We start from the raw sequence: 12,718 nt of genomic DNA on the forward strand, positions 1-12,718 counted from the left end.
TAGAAATCGATGCTAAAACACACAGGTGCACAGGAAAAATCAAAAAATGTTTTTTTAGTTTTATACATTTACTATTCTATATAGAAAGATACAAAGAAAAGGTTAAAGAATTCTTTAACTCAATATCTATCAACTTTGAAATAAAACTCAGTCAAACTGTGGTTTATGGAAAAAATAATAAACAGTTTTAAGCAATATTCCTATTTTTCCCTGTGTAAAAAGATCTATCTACACACTTGCAAACCGGAGAGAAAGATGCAAATGCTCTTTTCTCCAATTTTCCGCCGTGGACCACCCACATGGACAGTGGGCGCCACGGACGTCTCACTTGCCAGAAACCGCACACAAACACCACAGTGCAGGCCACAAATTTATGCGCATTTTGATTAAATCTCCAAAACGCTGCGGGGGCGTGGTCGAGTTGGGGGTGGGCGGGTTGCGGGGGAGAGGGGTTGTGGGATTCGAGGTCCAGTACTTGGCCCCCTAAGCGTTTCTGTGCTTTCCACATTTATTGTTTTTATTTTATCGCTTTTATTGCCGTCTTATTTATTTGGTTTGTTTTGCTCGTTTTTCTTGCCAGCGAAAGTGAGCAAAACGAGCATCGAAGAAGTGTAAGCGATAGTAGAAAATGAATTTTTGTTTGGTCTATCATTTCCATGGAAATTATGCAAGAAGTTTACCCTTTAGATAGATTATGGCTTGATTATAACTCGAAATTCTGCAGCTGAATTTGATTAACATATGAGATCGCCTTAAAATTTAATTCGAATTTATTTTCTTTTAGCTACTGCGATTTATTAAAATAAATTTTATAATAATAACAATATAAGATTTATGTAAGTGAACAGCATATTACACCATAACCAATTTTATTGGATTGTAAACATTTTTAAAAATTCCTTAAAGCTCAAGCTTTAAATTATAATAACCGTAAAATTTAAAATCCATTATCGTGACCCAAGATTTACCGCATTTAGCCCGAAAACATCAGCTGCAGACCCTTACAAATTTATAACCTTTTGCCACTGCCGATTCAAATATTTCATTCACAAACATTGAGTTGGCAAAAATAAGAGACCGAAATCCAAAACAGCAAGCCCGGCAAAATCGCAGCATGTTGCACTCTCATACTATATACTACCCATATGTGTACCGTTATGGCCAAGGCCCAAGCCAACCGCAAAATTTATGGGAGTTGGCAACTCAGTTGCAGATTTTGTGTGGAATTGGAAGTTGCAGAGCCGAGAATCATTTGCTGGCGCTGCAAAACTTAATCTTACAGCATCGTCATCATCTCGCTTGTTAATTTCGTGGTTCAATTGCTCGAAATTAATATGTTTCCGTTTTTTTTTAACTTAATTGGGAGCCGAGATGAGGGGACTTCCACTCTAAGCAGGTCAAGCAGCAGCTGACAACTCAAACTTGACCCTAATTGCAATTTGTGCACAATTTATAATTTATATCTTATTTCGGTGTCTTTTCTTTGCAGCTTACCTTCAAGCCGAGATGATGGAATTAAATATCGAGGAAGAGAAACTTTTTGTAGCAGCGGAAATACATTAATTTATTGCTATTTATGGTTTTGAGGCCTAAAGGCAACTTTGCGAACTTGGATTTGTTGCAGAGAATTTTGCTTACAAATAAAATCCATTTGGTAAGGTAGTTTCTTCGAAACTTATCTCAGTTTTTGTTTAATGTAAAGATAGATATGTGAAACTTTTGGAAATGATATCATACACTATTTTTTGTAACCAGTCATAGCAACAACTCCATTCATTCCCCTTCTTAAATATGCGAATTTTATTTTAAACTATCTGAAAAGTAATTGCAAATCATGGCAGAAAAGTACACCACAATTTGGCCAACATTTCGCTGGCGGCCTCACCCTGAATTTGCAAAAAGACAAAGGCGGCAATTGTCTCTGGAAGATAACAATTGTTTGGCAGATTTTGTGCCCCGGCCGGCGGTTTCTTGTCAATTCATTGGCTTTAATTGCTGTGTTGCCGTTTTCCGAGCTGTTGCATGTTGTTAAGAGAGCCAGACACTGTGAATGATATATGGCCTGCGGCAGAGCCTATCCTCCTGCCTTTGCCTTTGCCTTTGCTTTTGCTTTTGGCCTGGTCAAAAGATTGATGGTGTTATGCAATGCAAAACCCTTTCTGAGAGGGAGAGCGACCTTATCGGAAATGCGCATCGTTGTGCAGCATTAAAAACCATTCGCAAACTTTTTGCGGCCAGGCACGCAAATATCAAAACTGAACTCCATTGAACCCCTCAAACTGCCACTTTTCCGAAAAGCCAAAACAAAGAGACCCCGCCAAGGTAATGCTAAAATCCGCTTTGAATTAAAATTGAAATAAAAGCGAAGGAAAAATTGTTATCATTTGGCTAATTTTTTTCTCTCTTTTCCTCTTGCTAAGTCGCAGAGTCACGCAAACCTGAAGCCAAAGCAAAGTGCAAAATGTCGCGGCATTATAAATTGAATTGGGGGAAGGTCCTTAAGCTCCTGGTCGAAAAACCGAAACCCCGCAAAAACTCACTTTTCGCCGAAAAATAGTGAAATAATGAGAAATATAGAAATGGGAAGGGAAAGGGGAAAAGGGAGAGTAGGGAATAGAGAAAAACCAAATAAAGTTCGTTTGCCGCAGTCTAGACAACAACTGCATCGGTTTGGCGGGACGAGGTTTTCGGGGTGTGGCTGCCAAAAAGGACATTAAATCATTCAGCCACGTTGCAGGGCCAAAAATTTGAGAGCCAAGGCGACGGGCCAGACAGACAAGGCTCTGTATCTGTATCCGTGGCTACTTTTAGTATCTATGCGTTTGTTTTTTGCATGTGTGCCTTGGCTTTGTAGCTGTGGTGTGCTTGTGTGCTGCGGCAAATAATAGTAATTTGGCTAATTCAGAAATTGCAGCTCTTGGGCGTTGTTGTATTTGCTGTGCGGCGCTTCTAGCCGTGAACTTGAAAAAGGTTTTCCGATTCTCTTTGTCGGCGATTTTCCGCTGGCAAAAACAAAGTGAAAATTAACAAGCCATGGAAAACAAATGCCAGACGGGACCAAACTCTCTTCTCTTTAAGAAATGTTATGGGTTTTAAAGTGCTGATTCTGACAGGGGTCACGCTATAAAAATTTGATAAAACCTTTCCAAAAATCGAAACCAAACTAAGTATGCAGTTTTATTATGGAATATATCAGAATCATATTGGGGTATACGAACCTAAAATCGTTCATTATAAAGAAAAGTTATTGGCTTTTTAATTTAGTAATTAGGAACTAGGAATAGAAAAAAAGTTGTATAAAAACTTTAAAATTGATTTGAAAAATTAATCAAAAGCAAAATGCCAATATTACACTCCATTGTTGGACTACTTTTCTGAATTAAGTGTTTTTCGTAATTGAACTCTTCTACAGATCTCATTTTTCCGATTAATCTGAGGGGTGGTTGTTTTAAATTACATTTTCTCCGCCCAATCAACTGTTAAATCAAGCACAACTTCTCACACAGAACGCAGTCAAGAGCGGATTCGAATGGCTGAAATCAATGCTGGGCCATAAATATCTCGGCATTCGACTTGGCCTCCTTGGGAGTTTTCCAACTCATGTGCCATGACGCAGGGAAAAGCGGCACGAAAGCGGGAGGCGTTGCCATTGATTCGCCAGAGGGCGTGCTCGTGTGGACGATGGGGCGTATGAGTAATCCACACGAGTTGCTCATAATACAAACGCCTCCTTTTGCACTCGCAGAAGGTGTTCGCGATGGCTTTAATTAAAGACTGGCGAGGCATTTGCATTCGACCCGGCAGATGGCCCAATGCGGAAGCCCAAGAAACCAGCTAGACCGAATGAAAATATTATGCAATTAGCAATTAGCAATTAGCATCAATTGAATCAAAAGCTGGCAAGAATGCGTTTGCTGGCCCAAAGCCACTCGACTGGGTCAACCGTTCATCAGGCCCACGACGGGGTACTCCAAGGTAACATCGCCTCCTCAATTTTCCGCATTTCATCTCCATCCCCGCATCGACATCCCCATCTCCGTCTTCAGCCTTTGTTTACCCACTTTGATGCAACGTTTGTGTTGCTGTCAAACAAATAACGAAACGATTTGCTCATTTGTTGATATTTGTATTTCGCAATGGTCTTCGGCGCAGAAGATATGCCCCAACTGCCTCCCCATAAGAATGCAGATCTCGAGTGTGCTAAAGATTTTGCAATGGACTCTGCGATTTCTACGACCTCTCGGGGCTTGAACTCCACTCGAGGAAACCACATTGTTCCCCGCTGGATGACGATGATGCAAATCGTAGCAGATCGCTGCACATAAACAAATTGGTTAATATCTTTTCAATTGGTTGAAGAAGACTTGGAGTTTTTAAATAAAAAATAGAATAAAGCTTTAAATGCATGTTTTTCAGGTATACAGATTATGAAATTGAAAGTTTTTCTAATTTACATCCAATTATAAAAATAGTTAACAAATACGTAGAATCTTAATATTTTTCTCTGCACATAGCTAGTTTTGCAATGATCTATTTTTTCTTCTGTAAGACCAGAGAAGCTGCGTCATCGGATTGAAGATCTGGTCAAAGTCCAAAGCGCCGTGCTATAAATAGGCAAAACAACTGCAGTCTGCAGAAACCGAGAGGCAGCGTCTTCGCAGATTTGTTGAGGAGTCTGCAATCCGGCTGCCAGCTGAAAGCAATCGGGCTTAATCATGTGAGAAGCGACCAGGCCAACGAGCAGGGAATGTGGCATCGAAAACAAACGAAAAGAAACTCGCAGCGGCAGATAAAAAAAGCCAAGCCAACTGAAATCGAGTTTGGCTCTACTTAGTGGCCGCGTAACTCAACTTGACTCTCGGCCAAAACTAAAATCCACATCGGATCAAGTTCTCTGGCCCGTTCTTCTGTTTCTCTGCCAGATCGCATGACTCAACCGGAGAAGGTGGAAGATGCAGCCAAGTGGAGAGACAAACGCATTCGAACAGAAGATGGTCCCACAAAGAATTTAATTAAGAAAGATTTCAGTGTTTGCATAAAATTTGATTTTTTGCTAATTTTATTCAATAAAAGTTATGGGACCATAAAATGGAAAGGAATATCGGTTACTTCTTTTACTACTTTAATTCTTAAAATAAAATTTTTATGCAATCCGATCCGTTTATTGGGACAGTAAAATGCAGCTTAATATTGGCAAATAGTTTTCTTTTTTTGTAAAATAAAAGTATCAAATTTATCTTTTCATTTTTTGTCAGTTTTTTATATTCTACTTTATCATTCAGAATACTAAAATTTTAAAGTACGAACCAATTTTTCCAAGATGTCGAAAACAGTTTATATAAAAATGGTAAACAAAGAAAAGATGTTTAATATCTACTATCTTTAAACAAAAAGTGCAGAACATCATGGTCTTTTCAAAATCGAATCACTCAAAGTTAGAACTTCAATTTTAGCCAACTGCAAAGTTGGCAAACCCCAAACAAGTTGAAAGCTGCCAAAGTGCGGAAAAGTGAGGAAAACCGAACTGGCTTTTCTGCTGGCCGTGGCAGAGGAAACGTTATTTCCAGGAAATGCACTTAACTCTTTCACTTCGTCTCTTTCTTTCTTTCCCACTCGTGCTGAGCGAAAATTTGAGGACCCAATAATATCGCTAGGAACTTTCTTTTGATCAAGTGCAAAATTGGTGTGCGAAAAACGCCAGCTGGAAAAGCTCACTCACTCGGAAAATACGAAAAATTAGCGACGACGGGATGTGAGAACGAAAGCGAAACAATTCCGATCCGAAGATGCCAAAGTACAGATGCCAGAAAAGCCCATGGAGCTAATTAAGCCGCCTCGCATGAGTGGTATGTGGCGGCTCTCGGGGGTCGGAGGTTGCGGGTGGCTCTGCGCCAAGGTAAAGCACTAACTGCAACATCAACATCTACAGAGTAACAGCAACAAGAAACAGCAGCAGTAACAAGAGCAACATCAGCGGCGGCAGCAGCAACAACAATGATGAGAAATCGCTGGCTTCCTGGCTTCATGAAGAAATAAGTCTAGAGTGCCAGTTGAGGAAAAACTTGTTCATCTTCAGCTCTAACGAGCTAACGGAGCGACAAGCGGACCAACCGAGAGCTGATGGGCGGACTGGCGGACAGGCCAACGGACGGACGGACGGACGGACGGACGGACGCTCTGATGGACGGACAACGGTGAGCGATTCCACACAAAACGAGACGATAGGTAAACAAGCAACAACAAGAGCAGCAAGCAGCGGTACAAGTTGCAAATGGCAAGTGCAAGTGTAACAGCAGCGGCCTCCTGTACTTTCCTAGAGATGGCCTCGTGATCGCGATAACTTCATCGTCTCTTAGATCCAATACATCTATGTCATGGATTATAATAATAATACAATACTATGAAAACCAATAATAATACAGATAAAATATCCTTACAAATTTTTGTAATAATTTAAAGACAGTTTTTTTTAGATGATCTCAAAAAATCACGTATCACTAGCATCAACCGCCCATTGAAAACTGAAGGTTTAGGTTGGCTGCCTCCCGGGGTGGGTGTATGGTGAAAAGTCGGAGGGTTCGACCGATGGTTAATGTGTGTGTGTGGGCCGACGAGTGTGTGTGATTTAGGCCTGGCCCTGGCCAAGACAATAAACAAATAAATTACATGAAAGCGGCTGCCACAGTTTGAATCTCTTCAACAAGATAATCACAATGAAGCGGCACGAAATGTGCAGCAATGTGGCATCCTCATTAACCCTCCGCCGCCTGCGATTTTCCCCGTTAACCCCCTCGTGGTGGCTATTCCGGGCGAGAAAGTGAAAGTCATTGCGAATCCCAGTGCTCGTTCGATCCTCGGCAAAAAGCAGAAGCAGGCAGAAAGTAATTGGCCAGGTCGCCTCGTGGGTTAATTAAAACGCACTTTGTGGCCAAATGGAAAAAGAGGAGAGGTAGCGCTCTTTTTTCAGCCAACTCATCGGATATCCAGCATGTATATCGATATGGCACTCGTACGAAATGTAAATATCCCAGTGACCACAAAAACCGCAAGATACGCATCCGCGAGATGCCTTTGAAATGTCTTAGACAAATTAATTTGCGCTAGCATAAAGACGAGGTGATTTGGCCGCGCTTTTCACTTCTTCCGCAATAAACAAATCGCTGGCGATTTTTCCTCTGCCAGTGCGAGCGAGAAAGTATAGAAAGCTGCTCAATGAGATTCAATAAATTTGCTCAGGCGGCAGTGGCTGCCACTTAAAGCCTGATAGCTATATTTAAGTCCATTTTCCCCTTTGCCGCCGAAGGCTCCTTTGTGGGTCAGTCGATCAGGCAACTCGAGTAGGAAACTTCCATGTAGGAGGCTTCTAAGCGCGCATCTGAGTCCGGGGGCCTGTGTGAGTGGACCTGGACTGGCGGCAACTGGGTCATCAGCCCATGGGTTGTTGCCCCCCACCTGCCCTGACCCCACTCACTTCCCGCCCAGAACTCGAATTCAAATTGAAACCTAATCAGCAAAGCGCTGGCAAAACGTTGGCAGGAAATGAAAGGAAACGTTGGTGCTCGACCGTGGAATACCTATGAGAATGGTGAAGTCCATTCATCAAAAGTAACTCTAAAGAAAGGAGAAGGTTCCAGGTTGATTTTTAAGCTACTCTACTTAAGCAATATCAAATAAGGTAATCCAATAAAAAATAAACATAATTAAATAAACAAAAAAACTTTTTAAATTGAGTATCACATTTACAAGTCAATTAATATTTAATTTTAAATCCATTTAATAATATAATGGGATTCAGGCAGTATAATTTTCCTTTCTCTAAACAGTTTCAATTAATTTTGGTTAGTCTTCAATAACGGTAATACTTTTATATTGCATGTTTAAACTACGATTTTTGTACAAATTGTCTTTCGATTAAGTATTCAGCTCACGGCAATTGCAACTACAATTAGCCAACTTTACGAGGAATGAAAATATAACCTTTTGGCAAATTGCCATACTTTTTGGATAGCAAGGCTGACTAACAAATAATGCCAATTTAAGATTCATTATACACTACTTCTTGTTAAAAAATTTCAAGCTATAAAATCTAATTCATGTTAAATGTATTTCCCATAAGTAGTGCAGGTTATTCAAAAAGGTTAGGGGATTTGTTAACGACTACTATAACCATCAAATTTTTTCCTCGTTGATTTGCAAAAGTTAAAGAACAATTGGCCTGGCCTAAAGCTGTTACCCGATACCTTTTTCGCGTATCACACCTAGAAGAACACTTTCCTTTCGAGTGCACATATGCACTGCATTAAATAGTTATAGGTGTAGTATGACAGACCGAATAAAGTGGCCACTCGGATGCTTTTTGTACTGGACCCAGGCCACTTGGCCTCGACGCGTGGGCATGACAGGTTGGTTGGGTTAACTGAGTGCAGGGAACCGGCGACAACGACGACGACTCAATAAACTAGCTCTGTTGGCTTATTGACAGCGGGACAGCAGGACAGCCAGCCGCACATTCTGCGATTGTGCAATGGGTGGCACATGTGGCGCATACCCGCACTCGTGTTTGCGGCAAGTGGCAAGAATCTGGGAGATCGAGACCAACTGGCAGCTGGTCGGCAAGACCTTGCCGAAACGGTAAATGTCGTACACAGAGGAAAAATTCATTTAATGTTGATCGGTTGCTTTAGATAAGTTACACTTAAAAAAGTTATATAAATGAAAGAAAAATAGGTCTTCCTATTGTAAGCATTTTTTGAATTTTGCGGAAGATTTTATAAAGGTTAAGCTAAACTGCATTTTGGAACTCGAAAATTACTTAAATTTAAGTCCAATTTATATGTTTGTGATCCAATTGGTAAAAAGTTTGCAATAAAGTTGTTTTTTTCTAACGAAAGTAGACCATTTTGATTGTGATTTCCAAATAGCTTGGCTTCCAGAGAGCTAAACCAAAACTGCACTTCTATACCTCGTAAAACCAACCAATTTAAAGTAAAATTTCAAGCAAATTTATTTTCTAGATGCACTTAAAAGTGTGTGGGCCTTTAAGAGGGCAAATGGGAGGAAGCAGGGGCAGTTGGGCTAACATTACCGGAGGCCCACATTGACATGCTCTGAATACTGGGGCCCAGCTCATTGTTGTTGTTGTTGTTCCTAATGCTGCATGTGGCACTTGCAGCAGCCGCCAGAGTCTTGAGAATGGCATTTTGATTTATTGGCTGGTTCCAGAGCTTCGATTGCATAATGGCCACCAAAAAACATTTGCGACTATAAAACGCAGTTGGGGAGGCAGTGGAAGCGGGGGAGATCCGTGCATTTTTTCCCACAATTTGCAAACAATAATGAAAACTCGGCTCACCGGCTGCTGCCGGTCTGGCTGGCTGGCTAATTAAATCAAATAAGCAATGCAAGCGCATTAAAAATGCAAACAGCTGAAAAAACGCGAGCAGGCAGGCAAAACAAATAAAATTGGGAAATATCACATTAGCCATGTAACGCGTCGAACGGGTAATGCTCTCGCTACGGGATGTTTAAGCCAACACGAAGTCTACTTAAAAAACTAAGTAAAATCCCTAGTTTTTAGATCTTCAGAAATGACTTCCCATATTATACAGTCAAGAGATTTCCTTTCATAATACTTATCATTGCTCTTATTTAAATTAAGGTATTGCTGGTAAGAATTACTTGACAACTAAAATGATCACAAAAATATTTGTAGAAAGATTTCCAGTAACAATTATTTATTGTATTTTAAATCTTTTCCCACCAATTGATTTTATTGGCGTCTATTGAGCCTTCAACAGATTTCAGTGGCACACACCCGTTCGGTTTCCTTTCCCAACACAAAGCCAATTCCGCAGCAATTAGACCCGGCCAAAAAGGGCAGCGAAACAAGACAGCAAATAAAAAATTACACTCGGCTGCATGCCACAAGTGGTCGAAAGTGGCCAAGAGTGCTTCCAGCCGGCCGGCAACGACCGATAAGAGAGCAACAACTGTGCAACAGGCAAGACAACAGAAATATGGTCACAGCCGCTGAAAAAACTGCAACTGAAGCGGGCAAACAACAAAATTGGCAACAAAAAGGCAACCAATTAAGGCCAATTTAGTTGCAGCAACGCCAAGCGGCAGCGACACAAGAAATAATCAGTGGAAAAACAGCAACCAGAGCAAAAACAACAACAACAACGGCAACAACAATATCACAGCATGCAAATGAGAGCAGCAACCAAAGTAACTCGATACAAATTTTGCAAAAACAACAACAACGGACAAAATTATGTATGTGCAGGTATTTGCAAGAAATTTTCACATTTTTTTTTTACTGCACCGCGGGAACTGTGAGAAAATATGCAAAATAAACTGAAACAGAAGACTTTGAGACAGTGGAGCGTCCTTAAGGTAAATCACAAAAATGTTTAGAGAATTCAGAATGGTTTGTGTTTTCAAAACTATTACTTATATTTTCCTACAAACTTAAGCTTGCCTAAATTATATGAAGATTAAATCCGTTGCCTCTAAATGGCAACCAAGTTGGTAGCCAGTTTTAAAAGTTTTATTATAATATATTTATGGATATTTTTTAGAAAGTAAATTTAGTATATCATCAACATTAGGAAATTTTTTTTAAATGTTTTCATATGGAGTGTTAACGACATTTTGTTTACCAAAGCGAATCAAGTCCAGATTGACATATCGGTATTAAGACGACAATCCAGTTTATAGTTGGCTTTATTTGTGAAGACTTTATATAATAATGGTCGAGTTATTGGCAAGTTCTTCATAAAGAATTGAAACCGTAGTTTTATAGGGTATTATAGTGTGGGAGCGGAAGACGCCTAAAGACAGAGACAGACAGCTTGGCGCTGTTCTGATTTTGAATATTATTGATTAATGCCGCCCGATGACAGTATCCACCAGAGAAACACCATCTGTGTCAGGTTGCAGATGCAGAGAAATCTTTGTTGGCTTTCAATAACAAACAAGAGAGGGAAAGAGATGGCCGAGAGGGACAGCGAGAGGGAAAGAGGGTTAACAAGGTGCCCGCTTGCATTAAACAATTGTTGAGTTTTCTTGTTGTTTGCTCGGCCCAAGGCGGCCCATTAAAGCTTAGCAAGCAGCCAGCAGCAAGTGCCGTGACCTTTTTCCCTCAGCTTTGAGTTCTTTCGGCTGCCTTTTTTTTCTTTGGATTTCGATGATTTCATTGTGGTTGCTGGCTTTTTTGTTTGGCTTTTTTGTTGTGCTCAGTGGCCGCAACCGAATCTAATTGCAAGAGCGGCTTAAGATCTTCAATACACTGACGACAAAATTATGATCATGGCACAGGATCATGGGTTCAAATAAGACTATTTAAACTTTGCTTAGTTTTGGTAACTTTTTCTTTAAATTAACCCTTTTCAAGCTGGCCACTTTGGATCTAACTATTGATTTTGATCTTGAAATTGATTTAGTGTCAATCTTCTCATGTTCTTAATACTAGTCACAATGCAAGGATTTTTGTTAAAATCATTTTTTCTTGTTAAAATCTTAACAATAATGAATATGAAAAGGTTGTTTAAGACCTTTTTTTTAGTGCATGTAAGGGGGGGGTTTCAAAAGAAGATGAGGCCGCCACGGGCTGTTGGAGTTGTTTTTTGGTTATTACAGTGCATTATCTTTATTTTTGCCTTAATCAATTTAGTTGAATCACTCACACACATGCACTCAACCCACACACCCACGCGTGCAGGTGGCAAAAGTCCACCTCACAACCCGTTTTTTAAAGTTGTAAGAAAACTACTAAACTTGGCACACACTTCTTCACTTTCTTCTTGTGCGTGCCTCTGTGTATGTGCAGCATCAAAAAGTATCTCTTTAATACACCGATATCAACCTTTACATACCTGTCCAGCAATTTAGCAATGCCGCAAAAATGTGTCGCTTCCAATTTTGCAATTGCACTTTAACAGTCTCCAAAATAAAAATTCAAATTTCGAATTTTAGCCGGTGGCTAACAAACACAGTTGCATTCATAAGATCCAAATTCACACACACAGCGATAAGCGGAGGTAAACAAACGAGGAAAACTCGCGACGCGAAGGAAATGCACTTGCGTAAATATTGGCTGGTTCGGAGAGGAAAAGCGAGTGGAAAGCGACCGATGGAAAGCCAGAGACAGAATAAGTGTAAGGTAGTCTCGACGGATCTGTCAGTCCATTATTGCGCACTGCAATGAGTGCGAGTGAAAGGGTGTTTTCTCGTAAGTGCAAAAGAAACAGGAATAGAATTTGTTGTTTAAGCCTTATGCGGTGCACGGGGCTTAAAATGGTCTTAGTGAATCACACCACCATCGGTTGTTGTCTTTAAATGTTAGTCAAACTCGTCCGCTAGAGGTCCTTTTTTCAACCTGGTTAACCGAAACCTTGCGTGGGTCAACGTTTTTCCAAACGTACAAACAGCGGACAAAGTTTTTCCAAACGGGTAACGAGGACAACGTTTTCCCTAATGGGTAAATTCTCTATAAGAACCCGACAGGTCCACTCGACCAGAGTAGTTTGTTGCCAGAGATCGATTTAAACTTAAATTGCCGTTACATGTCGTGTTTTTACAGAGATACATAACAGCGTGAGACTGAGCATACCGTTGGATATAAAAATACTGCAAATATACCAAAATGTAATAATAACAGTAAAGCTTTTATATGCGAGCCGTCACTCCAGTTTAAGCCTTTTATATATTAAATATT

At 40.3% G+C, this 12,718-nt stretch overlaps 3 protein-coding genes across 3 annotated transcripts in view; 2 read left to right on the top strand and 1 right to left on the bottom strand.

Moving 5' to 3' along the window:
* LOC108093063 overlaps positions 1 to 12,171 on the bottom strand; it is a 58,351-nt gene extending 46,180 nt beyond the window's left edge. Inside the window, exon 1 of the mRNA XM_017192972.2 lies at positions 11,877 to 12,171. The gene's annotated coding sequence lies outside the window, so the exon portion shown is untranslated. The remainder of the gene's footprint in view (positions 1 to 11,876) is intronic.
* Positions 4,066 to 4,325, top strand: LOC108093025. The gene is given in 2 exon segments (XM_017192928.1): positions 4,066 to 4,153; positions 4,156 to 4,325. Coding segments are annotated over 2 exon segments (258 nt in total).
* On the top strand, positions 5,261 to 6,458 carry LOC108093065. Its single transcript, XM_017192975.1, is given in 2 exon segments — positions 5,261 to 5,854; positions 5,856 to 6,458. Coding segments are annotated over 2 exon segments (489 nt in total). The 5' UTR covers positions 5,261 to 5,800; the 3' UTR covers positions 6,291 to 6,458.
* Positions 12,172 to 12,718: the final 547 nt, after the last annotated feature.

The sequence above is a fragment of the Drosophila ficusphila genome, unplaced genomic scaffold, assembly GCF_018152265.1.
Source record: "Drosophila ficusphila isolate 14025-0441.05 unplaced genomic scaffold, ASM1815226v1 contig_106, whole genome shotgun sequence".
NCBI classification, from domain to species: domain Eukaryota; kingdom Metazoa; phylum Arthropoda; class Insecta; order Diptera; family Drosophilidae; genus Drosophila; species Drosophila ficusphila.